The following is a 14,130-nucleotide window of genomic DNA, read 5'->3' as shown; positions in this document are numbered from 1 at the left end:
CAAATAGTGATTTTGGAATCGCAAACGGCCGAATTTTGCGATTCGCACCATTTGCGACTCCAAAATCGATTGATGCATGTGGCTGTTTGTTGCGAAATATATGTTTTATGATCTAGTATGAATTCAGTTATCTTTTCAGTCATAAGTGCCATTGTTCTAGCTACTCAAAGGCTTTTTCAACACTTTTCCACTTGTTAATCGCATTTATTTCATAATTGTATCCATGTTTTACCATGGAGCTCTATGCTGATTTACTTGAATGATATATACAAGGTTTAACCAGGGTTTGTTTTTTCTAAATTCACACAGTTTGAACCTGAAGATTGCAGAAGGCTCATTAGTTGCTGTTGTGGGGCAAGTTGGATCTGGAAAATCTTCTCTTTTGTCAGCTATTCTTGGTGAAATGGAGAAGCTGGAGGGGACTGTTCAAAGAAGGGTAATGCTCATTCTGTTTTTATTTACACTTGTACATAGAGTTCCACATCCTGCCATAAATACAGCCCATTTCTCAAACTAGTATTGGTGCTCTCATCTTCTGGTACTTTGCAAATTAGGTGCCTTATGAAACAGCTGTGCATTTTCATAGTAATTATTTGTTGACAGCTAATTATAGTTCAACCAATTACACTTAAGTGGGTAAAATTATTAATCTAATTTTATTAGACAGCTAATGACTTTTCGAGTTGTGCCTTAAAACACCAAGGTCAAGCAACGAGACATTTTGATGTGAATGATGCTAGTTGACATTTAACTTTTAGCTCTTTAAAACTATGTGATGGAAGTAGTAGCATTCAGTCCATAGTCTGAAACAATTCTACTGCATAAAATGGGTAAGTCTGTTTTCCTCCTCAATTGTTCAATGATTTATAGAGCAATTGCTTGAGATTTACATTCGGAATCTAAAGTAGTAGTACAGACAGTACTTAGTCAGGAACTCCACGTCGTGAAAGATGGAGACATTTTATGGCATCCATCGAAAGACAGGAAATTATCCCCTGAAAGCTGCTGATGGTTAGTCGAATCCGGATGTTATTAAAACAGGTATTTTTTTAATTTGCAGTTTTATAAAGCGCAATCTTGACCCAAAGATATGGGAGCGTTTTACATGAACACCAGTTACATTAGACAAGGTCACAGCCATGTCTTTTTTTCGGTTCTGGGAGATTAATTGATTTGCTCACAATCACAACCAACTCCGAGAGACTAATCTGATTGCCCAGTTCCAAAGTCAGCAGCTCTGCTGGCCCTAAAACTACATCCTCTTCCCTAATATTGTTGAGTTGATTAAGGAGATTGTTGCAGAAGCATCCAGTCTTTGTGCTAGACAAGTACATTCATTTAGGAAAATATCTGATATTACTCAACAGGGAAGCAGAAATTGTAAGGGTTTAAATACCAGCATTACAAATGTAAATTTTATTTCTGGAACAGTAGAATAGATCAGTAATTCGGAAATGCAGAGTAGACTTGAATGTGAAGTAAGAAAAAGAAAAAACACAAAGCAAGAAAATGCTAATGGTAGCTAAAGGAGGTAGCAATGAAACTAATGTTTGATGCTAAATGGAGATTGAAGAAAATGACGAAAGTGAACGAATACAGCAAATTGTTGGTCCAGTACATTTAGACATTAATGATCGAAGGTGTGAGAGGGTGTGTGATTGAGACCTGTCTACCATCCTTCCTATCAAGATATGCAACATACAATGAGGTGAGACAGATCTATAAGGTATGCAGATGTTAATTAATGTAATCAACCAATTTCGACCAACGGACTAACTCTACAAGTTTGATTAAATAAAAGAACAGAAACCCTCGCCCACTGTTGTGGCAGGTTTCATCATTTAGTTTTTGCTTCTCACTCCAAACTTGGGGGATGTGTTAGGGGCCTCCATCTGATTGGGTGTTCTTAGCATAATCTTATTGTGAAAGCCCCATGCACGAGGTACTAGTGGCTGTGGTTTTAGTTGGACCTATGAAATAAAAAGTGCTTTGAGGTAGAATCATACCCTATTTATTGGTGACTCCCTTTGGCAAAGTTAAAAGAAGAGGGCTGTTAATGGCCCTTAATGTTCACCTCTTCTCCCTTAACTGTCCGTCCGTGGTTCTACAGCACTGCGTCACTACTCCCTACCATGTAAACTCTCATCAACTTCCTTCTTTGAATGTGTGCAGGAAGCCTGCTACATTATAAAAGATGATATATACTACTTATGGGTGCTCCAGGGAAAGTCATTCACTCTGAATCTTAATATATATCTGTGAAAAGAGTAATGGAGAACAGACCACAGTTTATCAGTTTCATGTAGACACCTCTGTTTTCATTGTGCAAATTTCACACACAAGTGTTTGTGTCTTGACGCCATAACCAGGCTTCGTGCAGGCTTTATGCATATCCAAATATTTTAACCCTTAAGTCAGGGAGCACACTATGAGCCTTGTAGTGAACAGTTGGAGTTTTGACCACTAGTCTATTACTTAATTGCAAACAGGCATGTCCAGTACCAAATTTAGACCTCTGGCTGAAGTGGACAGGGGGTGGCAGTTTTAGTGCAGAACTGCTTCATGTGTACTCATTTTATCGTCATTGCTAAGCGTTTGCTTTCTTACCTTTCTGTAAATTAAGTAATGCCTGCTAGCATGGCCCGGATGTCTCTTCTACCTATGTCAAGCAAGGGGAAGATCATCCCTGTGCTTCTTCTTAGAGCTCATATTTGACCAGGTGGAATGTGGTGTGTGGGAAGATGTAGCTAATGCATCATCTGGTGTTTGCACTAGACCCCATCTTTGCCCAATGCCATGTTGAATGCATATTCTCAAAATGGCTTTACTTTCCAATTGTGTTTCTTAAATGTGAATATTTGTTTGTTCGCCAATGCTCTTCTTCACTCTGTTTTATTTTTACTGCTTTCAGCTCCACCTAGGGTGTGTTGCGTTTGTTTAATAATGGACGAAAATACAAGCGTATGATACCAGTCAGGCATAATATCACAATTGTGTCAGTGTGTCCTCAGGTCATCTTTCAGAAAACAATTGCCAATAGCATGTACTGGTAATTCTGTTTGTAAAGTGGATGCTGCACTAACCTGCATTTTTTAAAGTATTTATTAGAAAAGAAAAGAGACCCACTAGGAGTGGGATGCCAAAATCTGATTTGATGCCTTAGGATGTATTTGTTTAGGCCTGTAGTTTGCAAATCTATTGTTGTTCTTTTTGAAAAAGGGTCTTCTGTGATGTTGCTGATGGTGCATTTTCTCAATCAGGATCCATTTTACACCATCCTCCATTGATTCAATGAAGTGTAGTGTGTTGCCATTTTTGTGGTGCTATGTTTGCATCAAATGTTGCTGCAGTGTTCTGCTAGCCAGGGGTTCATTTTTCTAGTAGTCATTACAATGTGTTTCAACCTGCACAGGCAGATGATCAGGTAGATGGCATGCACACTGTAGCAGTTTTGTATATGACTATTGTTCTCAATATTGACTCCACATCTTGATACGGTTTCTCAAGGGATTCTCAGCGGTATAGATTAAGTGTGTTTCAGATCAGTGTACACACAGATTTGCTAGGCTTGGAAGAGAGGAAAATGCAATGACAACAATCAACCCAAGGGTGCATTTGCCCCCCCCCCCCCAAAACTAGGTATCAACATTTATAATATATTGATCTCACTCAGTTGTCTCCCCATTCATGGCAGAACTATGTGTGTTTTTGATCAAACATAATTACTCCTATGCTACTGGCACAAAACATCCGATATTTCAGGTGGATCTTCTACCTAGGTGGCTCACTTCTCCATAAGACCTCTATATGCAATAAAATGTGTACATTGATGTAATGTTTCCCTTCTTATGCATCAAAAGTTTGGAATTTCATTACCTTTTCTTACACAATAACAATATACGTCCTTGCCCTCATTCAAGAAATGAGCTGAAACATCGCCCTCTGAGGTGTCACCTTTTCCCCACCTCTCTTCAGCTTCCTACCATCCACTTCACACACCTCTAGCACACTTTTCAAATACCCCTTACAGGTACTATGCTTCAAGAAAGGATTTAATGTGCCTGGATAAACTATCTTGCAGTTGGGTTGACTATTTTACCATACATGCCTCTCTGAATGTGTAAAACACAGGGATCACTGCTACATTGACGAACCTGATTATGGTCTTGTTTCTCTGTAGAGACACTTCTCGCCTCATATGTGGCATAGTTGTGTGTGTTTTGTTTACAATCTAGCATATATTTGCACCTAAAATACTGTATAAATGAACAAAAAATGTAGCACTCCAAGTCTTCAGTTTCTAAGATGTTTACCATTCTAGTATTTCCAATAATTTCTAACTTACTTTAGTAGTCTCTTACAGGTCTTTTGCACAAATACAATTGCTTCCTTGTTTCATGATATTGAACATTTTACATTTACAAGTCTATTACTATCATCATTCACTGTAAACCGGTTTCTGTAATTGAGTTCTGTCAAACTGCTTCCAGTTGCCTACTGAGCTGTACTGAATCTTGCCTGGCAGAAGTTTCCCTTTTTTTCCAGATAAGACTTCACAGAATAACATCAAATTGAACAGACTCTGTTGTCTTAACATAAAGGATGTGGTATACAAGTAGTAACGTTGTTTGCAGGCAATACTTTGTGGGGTGGTAACAGTATCTAGGATGTCCTATCATTCCATTCAACTATCCAAATAACATTTTTCAAAACAATTTCTGCTATTGTAGGGCTCAGTGGCATATGTTTCGCAGCAAGCCTGGATACAGAATGCATTTTTGCAGCAGAATATTCTTTTTGGCTCATCTCTGAATAAACACTTTTATGAAAAGGTAATGGAAGCCTGCGCTTTACTACCAGATCTGGAGCAATTACCAAACGGAGATCAAACTGAAATTGGAGAGCGGGTGAGAGAAATACAGTTTTTGTTGAATGATAATGTAATCAACTTTTTGTGTTCAAGGAAAATTTGGAAATTCAAATGTATTTAGTTCTAAAAGCAATTCCAGTGATGTGTTTTGTGTGGTAAATAAATTGTTCAAGTCTATTGGGGGTTCAGAGGGGGTACTTCTGAATCTGCATACTTTTGATCCTCATGGCTTTGTATTATGCACCTATGTAACAAGCGTATGCTCTGTAGGTGCGTAAATACCTTGCTTCAACATACTTGCATATGCTCTGAGAGCGAGCATCTTCAATTCATATGCAGTTTGGGATACATTGCTGATTGGAGCATTGCTCCATTGTGGAAAGTAGCCTTGAAAGCCCCTGCATAACGGGAAATGATTCTCTGTCCCGGAAGGAACGTCAAGCAGTGGTTCCGGGAAACCTTCAGGTGTACGAACTTCCACCCATAGGAAGGGACCAAAAGAGCCCTTCTCCCCAAAAATAAGTGCTTGTGTACCCCACCGGCACTCATCACCACAAATGAATGGGTAGAGCCTGAAGGCTTCAGTCAACTCTGAATGAAAATGACATAAGAAAGATTCGATCATGGCAATTTTTACTCCACAACCAGCCATATGGTTCAACTTGTAGTTGTAAATTTTTTGGGAGGCAAGAAATTATGTCCAAGGTTAATGAAAAAGGAACATCCCCGTGAACTGCGGGGATATGACTATGATAGTTTTTGACCATAGCTATACTTGCCACCAATTTCTGTTCGTGTTTATGGTGTCTTCTCTCTCAGATCCTTAATCATTTTCAACCTTCATTGATAGCTTTGCATGATCCTTTACTCTGTCATTACTTTTAATCGTGATGTGCATTTGTTTGGCAAAATTATTTTGTAAATCCAATCACTGGTTTGTACATCATGCTTTACTGATTACTTACTGTTATGTTGTTGGCTAATTGAATTTCTGAATAACCTTGTTTTCTCTTGAGTTGAAGGTTAATATTGATAATATTTCTGAGATTGTGTCAGTAATAGTACAGTGTTTGTTCTATCGTTCTTCACTGGAATCACCTCTCTCAAGAAATATTTTAAAACAAATAATATTTTTTTCTTCAAAGGGTGTAAATTTAAGCGGGGGTCAGAAGCAGCGAGTAAGTCTAGCAAGAGCTGTTTACAGTGATGCCGACATCTACTTACTGGATGACCCGCTGTCAGCTGTAGATGTTCATGTTGGGAAGCACCTTTTTGAGAAACTGATTGGACCAACAGGACTTTTAAGAAATAAGGTATGGCTAATTGACCCCCTTTTACCACTTTACAGGAAACAATACACTTTTGAACCAAAAGCAACAACATCAGGGGAGATCAAATCATTTTGAGTGAAGTGTTTAAGCTTTTGTGGTCTGGTTTGCTGACCTAAGAGCCACATTATGTATAATGTATTTTGATACACAGTTAACAATATGGATAAGGAAATGTGATTATGTGTCTGAAAGGGGGTATTATTATCATCCAGCTCAGAAGAAGCAGTGTTGTTTTGTATCAGAAATATTTGTTTTACGCTTTTGACCTCTGATCATTCACAGCATGGGATCAAAGATTAAGTGTTACTGAATTGCAAGATACACTAGTCATTATGTTTTTTGCCTTTTAACACATTTTTAGACTCGTATTCTGGTAACACACAGCCTAACAGTCCTTCCCGAAACAGACCTTATTATTGTGATGGAAGAAGGCAGAATATCAATGATGGGGACTTATGAGGAGCTGCTTTACATGAAGAAAAACTTTGCAGAGTTAATTCAAACCTACAATAAAGAAAAAGGAAGCGAGCACACTCCTGAAACTAAAGGTAGGAGAAGCAGAGCCATAAAATCTAAACAAAAAATGTAATGGGGTGACTGTGAAAGGAAAGGGATTGAGTTGGTTTGGGACTATATAAATCACAGGCCTAGATTGACTATGATTCTGTGTAGGAGTTGCGTCACTTTTATGGCACATCCATAACACACACAAAATCAATTTGGCATTTACTAAGCCATGCAAATCCATTTTGTTTGTGTTGTTTAGTAGGTCCAAAGTACACAGTGCATTGTGCTCCCTTGCATTACCTTGCATTGGATAGGCATTACATATGTGGAGCATGGGCATTACCATGCATCCACCCATATATTTTGATGCAAACCTAGATGTACAAAGACTTGTAAACCGGGTTTGCTCCATAATAGTGTGTATACTGACAGAGGCTTAATGAGGAGAAATATCTTTATTTCTCCTTGATACTTCCTGTTTCTATGTATGCTGTATTCTGCTTCTAAGGATTGTTTTTGTGCAGGAAGGGGTACCTTCCTGCACAAAAAGAATCCTGCCCATAATGCAGGCCCCTTCGCAATGTGGGGGCAAGCGTGCCTGTGTCAACACTAGGCAGCACACACCGCAGAAGCACAAGCAGAGATCAGAAGTGCTCCGTATCTTTGTAAATATGGAGCATTTCTGTTTTCTCCCTTTCACACAATGCAGAACAGCAAGTTCCCTTGCTGCACCAATTTGCGTGAAATAATGCTAAATGTGCCCACCAGAGTGGAACCTTTAAATTCTGGCTTATGAGGGAGATACCTATTGTACAACATGTTATTGAGTGGCATACCATATGCATATCATGGTGATCTTTTCTGGCACTTGGAGCACATTGTGGTGTTTAATGACAAATTAGTAGGATCCCTAGGCATCATCATGGCATTGCCAGGCATATGTAGTGAGACCTGTGGAAAATCATGACATTCAGCTGCACATGGGAACGCACAGTGGTATATCATGACATCAACAGACATACAGGAATTCCTGGGCTACCTAGGCATGTGATGCTGATCACTGGACTGCCATATGATACAGTCTTTCACCACATGCATGAAGCACATCCTTGTGTTGACAAAGGGGTGGGGTGTGGTGTCTTAGATGGCGCATACTGGAATATGGAAGATATCTCCGGCAATTCTTGACATTTACAACTTGGGTATTATGTATGTTTCCATAACATCATGTCATTCTCTGAAATAAGAGGCATACTTCGGGAACATCATAGCTTAGACTGGTATACGACAGATTCTTGTTGCACATGAGGAAATTGGGTGGTCTGTGCATGGGATGGTTTTGGAATATCACAGCATAGATTGGTGATGCAGCAGCATTGATTTGACCCCCAGAATAGTTCATCTCTATCTCTTCTATGCCCCCCCACCCACAAAGTTAATTCCATGGGACCAGGGGCTGGAAGCAAGAGGGTTGCTTTTTAAGTTTTTGTGATCTAATGGACAGGGACTGCTAAATGCATCCATTCTGCAGTTGGTGGAAGTTGCCAATGGTCAATAGATTTCTGTAGAAAGTGGTAACTTTTATTAGGACTTCACTTAATGTTTATAGTAATGGTTGCTATTCTGTGTATAGGATAGCTTCACCTGGCTATGCAGTACGTTCCAAAGGTCTCCTGTTTCTAACTATGGGCATACTTAGGAAGATGTTAACCTCTAGGGTAAGTGCTTATATACATACAAGACACCCACATACCACCTGGTGGCAGAAACAAAATGTCAGATATCGCCTATGCAAGACTTGCTTTGTTACATTACTAAAGCATCTAGGCCAAGCTGTAACCCAAACAGCGTAAGCTATCGAACCATGAAAGTCCATGAGCTTCACACCTGCTGTCATTGGTGGTAGGGATCTGAAGAGGGTTGGACTGGCTGTGGCTGGGCGAGGCAAGCAAATGCAGGGGAGCCCCTCAATGCCCTTACCTAATTGAGAGGGACTAGGAACACTTGCAGTCGAGGATGGTTCTCTGCCTGTGGACCAACTGAATGCAAAGCCCTCAACCTGTGCACTTGCTACAAAGACTAATGGATCTCTGGCTCTGTGAAGACTGTACCTCTCACAGGGCATTGTTTGTCTCTGCTATGAATTACCTGCACAGCCCTTTAAACTTGGGCATTCCTGAGCAGTAGAGGTTTTAAAGAAATCTTACTGAGAGACCTGCTGCCATGTGTCTCTGTTGAGAAGAGGGGATATTATTAGCAAGTAAGAACATTGTGAAAATCGAACAGACTAGAGGGTAGCAGGATGTAGAGTGCTAAAGAGAAAAGGGAAGCCTCGTAAAAAGCATTGATTGCAGATTTGGAGGGAGTTGGGCAGTTTGCCCAAAAGAAAATATTATGTATGCTTTCAAGGATGGAATTTATGAAATAATATAGGAAGGTATTTGTAAGAGGATAGATTGATCATGTGTACATGTAAGAGGGAAGTAATGCTGTCCAAACTGCATTGTGCCCCAGAGTAAAGGATTTCAAGCAAGGCCTGCTTGCTTGTTGTCTGACTATCTTGTTCCTGTACGATGATATAAGACCATTCTGGATCTGTAAAATCCTGGTCAGCACACAGGATCCAGGCTTCCACTTTTTTAGCAGGTCAGTGCCCAGGTTGATATTCTTTCACACTGAAATGATGTATGTAGGGACACAATAAGTCATGTTTAAATGACCTCTTTTGATATTAGTGGTAAAATGGAGCTTGAGCTTTGTTAAGACTTTTAATTGGCTAGACCAAGAAAATGTCCATATCAGGTGTAGTGTTGTTCTTAATAGGAATAGTGTCTTCAATTGGGATTGTATTTTGTAGTTTTGATGGTGATATATAATTCACAAATGTATTTCATAGAGCATTATTTGAACGTTGTGTGTCAGAATATCCATCTCAAATATAGTGTACCTTCAAAGTACCATAGACTAAATATCAACTACAATATTATCCTAGATGTAAGTGTATATGGGTAAGTATTGATTTAGTATTTCTAACTCAACCTATGCATACTTTTAAAATATATATGCATTTAATAAGGATAGATTTATGTGGAGAAAAATTTTGTGAATCTGTACTTAAATTTAGTTAGTTAACTTATCCATAATTTGGTAATCAATACTAATATTACCATATTTTGGCAACCTATTATTTTATAACCCAACATGCAGGTGCCATGCTAATCGGCACATTTGCATTTTCATTGGAATATTGCAAGCGATACATTCCGGTGGCTTCCCCAGAAGGCTTTAATTGGGTAGTAGCTGTGAAACTCCTGGGTAGGTATCGACCAGCTAGGAGCCAATCAAAAGGCAGCATTTTGGTAGCAGAAAGCTGTCTGATTTGCAATATTAGTTATTGTCCTTTAAACTCTTCGTGTACCTTTTCTTGAAGCAGTCCAGAAGCTGCACAGCACATTATAGTAAGGCCATGTATCATATTGGTACAGTAAACGTCTGAGGCTGTTCTTAACTCAGTAGGTCTGAATCTAACATCATCTGTTTTAAGATGAGATCTTCCTGCTCATTGAGAAAAAAAGCTCTGTACATATATGTCATGCTTCATTGCAAATACAGACAGAAAATGATTGGTGTATTCTTATTGTTGGCGTATTCTTAATAAGGATCGACATAGAAGTTTCTATAGATTCACGATTCATGTACCTGTCATTAACAAATCACTGTTACCAACAATCTGGGGTCCCAACGGTTACCAATAAGCTGCCGAGAGAAGCAGTTTTGATTGTGAAGGATCATGGGACATATTGCAGTTAATGTATTTTTCTATTACCTTTGTATCTGTGTACTGAAAAATAAATTTCAGCCAATAATTGTGCTGTGCTTCACTCTGCCCCCCTCTTCTACTGGGGCAAACCACAGTACCAGAGAGTGTATCTGTTCGATTGTTGATGTTAGTCAGAATAGGGGTTCTTTCTCTTAAGCTTATCTTGTTCTTTATTGTACAGATAAAGTACAGATGTGCAATTAATATGTAGTTCATCTGTGTGTATATTTTATTTTCAACACGTTTAACACACCATTGCCCATAATGACGTGCTCAACTTTTCGTACAGCAGGTGGTCTGAAAGAAGTCCAGAAAATCCCAAGCCCCTCGAAGCAACACGAAGATCCTGTGCTCGTGAAACATGGGCAAGTACCGACCACAACACACAGATCCTTAAAGAAATGTTGTAGGTTTTGCTGTTTTGGTGCCATCAACACCACACTGTATCACACCTAGAACGTAAAAATATGCTTCTTAATGAAGTCAGTAACTTGATGCGGAACAGTGTGCAAAGTAAAGTATATGTGTTTATGCATTAAATCTTTTTATGAGTCTGCGTCATCTGATGGTCTAGCAAGAAGCAGGTGACATGCTATTGGCCTCACCGTAATGTACTCACAGTACACCAAAGTGCAAAAACACCAGCAGCTTAGATTTCAAAACGGGCTTTTTACAACCTGCACAGTCCTGTTCCAATATGCACCGCTGCTCTGGTAGGTCAAAGAGAAGGAAATGGAAAATGAAGAGACAACAAACAAAAAATCAATATTTCATGTATTACGGCTATCTCCTCCTCTCATTACGGCTATCTCCTCCTCTCTCTGGAGAGGACTGCGTCTACCCTTCCACAACTAGTCCCTACGCTCAGTATTAACCTTATCACCAGAAGAAGCCTCCAAAACTATCACAAGAAATAGTCAAGGCTACAAGTTGTCCAGAATCTAAAAGTAGTTGTTCCTGGCCGAATCTGCATGCAACACATGAATCTTCTCTATATCTCTATATGGAGTCGAACCGAAAAACGTACAGATGTGGAAAGCCCACACCCCATCATTTTCCATAGCCAACAGGTTCTTTGCTCTTGGCAGAGTGCAGGCACCTTAGTCCAAGCGTATGTTTTACATACAAAGAAGTAGGTCTACATCTGCTATGGCCAAGTCAGAAGGACACAGGTTGAGTTCGGAACTCGAGATAGCGAATCTTGATTTCGGGTGAATGGCCCCAACAGATTTAACCTAAATGCTATCAAGGGAAAATTATTCATTTTTGTTGCCTTTAACTGGCCTTACTTTTTTTCCTGCTAGGTATTATGTTAAGTAACAGCCTATGTCAGCTGCTCAAACTCAGCCCATTCTGCTCCATCTTTCGCCTTGGTAGCAGGTCAGCAAAAATATTGGAAACTGAACCTAGATCTCATAACCAGGATAAAATATAGACCTTCAGCACAAATCAGTGAGTCCCTTTGTGAATATAACCAGGGTTCCTCAAGGTTCTGACATCTGAGCTCAAGAACTTTTAACTCTAGGGCAGAGTCCCTTTGTGAATAGTCCCACAGCATTCATAGCAAATGCCCCTAAACCAGCAATGCCATCCTTTTAAAAAGTGACAATTGTTTGGCTTCTTGCCAGTTCAGAAGTGATAAGTTGGTTATTTTACTTTGCAGAAAGAGTTTTCTGTAGGGCTGAGAAAAGAAACAATTATTTTTTTTTTGTTTCTGGGTTTGTTGAGTTACCGTTCTTTAAGTCACAAGCAAGATAACATTTTACAAAACTATGAAGATATTTCCTCTATTTAGCAGAGCACCGGATTCGTGCAAAAAAGGACTTTGGCCCTCAGTAAAAGCTGCCTTGTCTTTTGGGTGATATTTATTAGGCCTGATAAACTCTGGCTCCATTGGGTCCGTTGTTATCCAGATTGATAAATATCCCAGTTATAAATCTGAAAAATTAGTGTTATGTTCAGGTTCTGCTTAGCAGACCAAAACCTGCATGTTGCATAATTATTCGATATTTTTAATCCAATACGTTTCGGCAGGTGTGACCTGTCGAAATTTATCGAGGAAAACTCTAATGTTATCTGCTAAACTCCTAAGTGCTTAATTTGTAAAACAATGAGTGCCGGTGCCTTAAGCTCTGTTCACAAGCCCTCCTCGTAGGTGCTATTAAATGCTATTACTGCTCTGTCTGGGTTGAAAGTGAATGCGTCAAAATCGTGTTTATACCCGTTTGATACAACATGCCCCAACCCAAGATACACGCTTAATAATGCTTATATAGATAGCAGACAAACATATTTCAATACCTTGGGGTATGAATCTTTCATCAGCAAGAGAACCTATTTAAGACAACCTGGGTAAAGCCATGACATCAATTCACTCCCAGATGTTGTTCTGGGACACACTCCCTCTGATGGTTACAGGCCGTGTGGTCTTGATTAAAATGGTACTTTTGCCAAAGCTTCTATACTACTTCACTAACCTGCCCTTATATATACCACCACCATTCTTCCGAAACCTTGAGGGAGCAATTCGGACTTTCATCTGCGGAAACTCCCATAACAGAGTGGCCCTTCGGAGGCTCTACCTACCGACAAATCAAAGAGGACTGGCACCGTCCAATCCAGAGCAGTTTTATCTTGCTGTGCAAGTGCAATGGGTGGCCAGGTGGTTCTCCAGGCGTCAACTAACTAACACAGCGCCATCTACCCGCCCTGGTCCTTCGCGCCCTCTTCACTTTGTTTCACTCGTAATAAGGAGAAGGCGCCAACCCCGCTGCTGCTCAATGTTGCATATCTCTGCTACTGCAGGTGCTTATACATCACATGGGACACAAAACCATATGCACCTGCTGCGCTAGAGCTACTGGGCACCCCCTGAGGTTCCTCAACCATTGTAGATCTGCTGAGAGGGTTTGAGGTATTCCAGATTGTGAAAGGCGCACAGCCGGGTAACCGTAGGGTATTGTAGGGTTGTTAGGTATTAGTTTTCCAGGCAATGGGGCGGGCGGTAATCCCTCGTAACCGCTCAAAGGTGGATCAGAAATCCACACAAGTGTACAAAAACAACAGAAGCCCCTGCTCTAGGAAGAAAGTAATTGGAACTCAATGGTTTCTGTTTGGGGTAACATTAGTAATAAAAGCACATCAACAATGTTACAAAGTCAAGACCGATGTATCCAGAAAGAAATTTATAATGGAGTAGAATCCTTGTTATGGAGAATACTTTATTGTTCCTCTTGTTGTGGCCAACACGTGTTTCATCGCAGGGAAACAAGCTGCGAATCTTCAGGGCCTTTTTCGATGAAAAGCCGGGATTTAGTGATGTGGCCAAAAACCCATGTGGGCGAGAGTGTGGCGAAGGCGCTTTAAGCGCGTAGTTTAGTTCGTACCTTATTGGGCTCGTAAGTGGGCCATAACCGGGAGGAGAAAAAGATTGCAGCTGTAACATTTGAACAGCAAAGACAGGCGGGTACACCTGGTTAGATTAGTTCCCCCTCTTGTTGTTCCCGGCGCCGTTTGTCGAAGGCCAATAAGGTACGAACTAAACTACGCGCTTAAAGCGCCTTCGCCACACTCTCGCCCACATGGGTTTTTGGCCACATCAC

General features: G+C 40.1%; 1 protein-coding gene across 3 annotated transcripts in view; it reads left to right on the top strand.

The window, feature by feature from the left end:
* Positions 1-14,130, top strand: part of LOC147696974 (multidrug resistance-associated protein 1-like) — a 547,338-nt gene that overhangs the window by 365,511 nt on the left and 167,697 nt on the right. For all 3 annotated transcript variants that reach the window (XR_015299277.1, XM_086934056.1, XM_086934058.1), the window contains 5 exons: positions 310-436; positions 4,731-4,907; positions 6,016-6,183; positions 6,563-6,749; positions 10,818-10,893. Coding sequence is in view for 2 of the 3 variants with exons in the window: in XM_086934056.1 (XP_086790182.1) it covers positions 310-436; positions 4,731-4,907; positions 6,016-6,183; positions 6,563-6,749; positions 10,818-10,893 (735 nt within the window). In the remaining variant the exon portion in view is untranslated. The remainder of the gene's footprint in view (positions 1-309; positions 437-4,730; positions 4,908-6,015; positions 6,184-6,562; positions 6,750-10,817; positions 10,894-14,130) is intronic.

Source organism: Lissotriton vulgaris, chromosome 8 (assembly GCF_964263255.1).
Source record: "Lissotriton vulgaris chromosome 8, aLisVul1.2, whole genome shotgun sequence".
NCBI classification, from domain to species: Eukaryota; Metazoa; Chordata; class Amphibia; order Caudata; family Salamandridae; genus Lissotriton; species Lissotriton vulgaris.
Note: the sequence above shows the minus strand (reverse complement) of the source record. Positions and strands in the feature narration are given on the sequence as shown.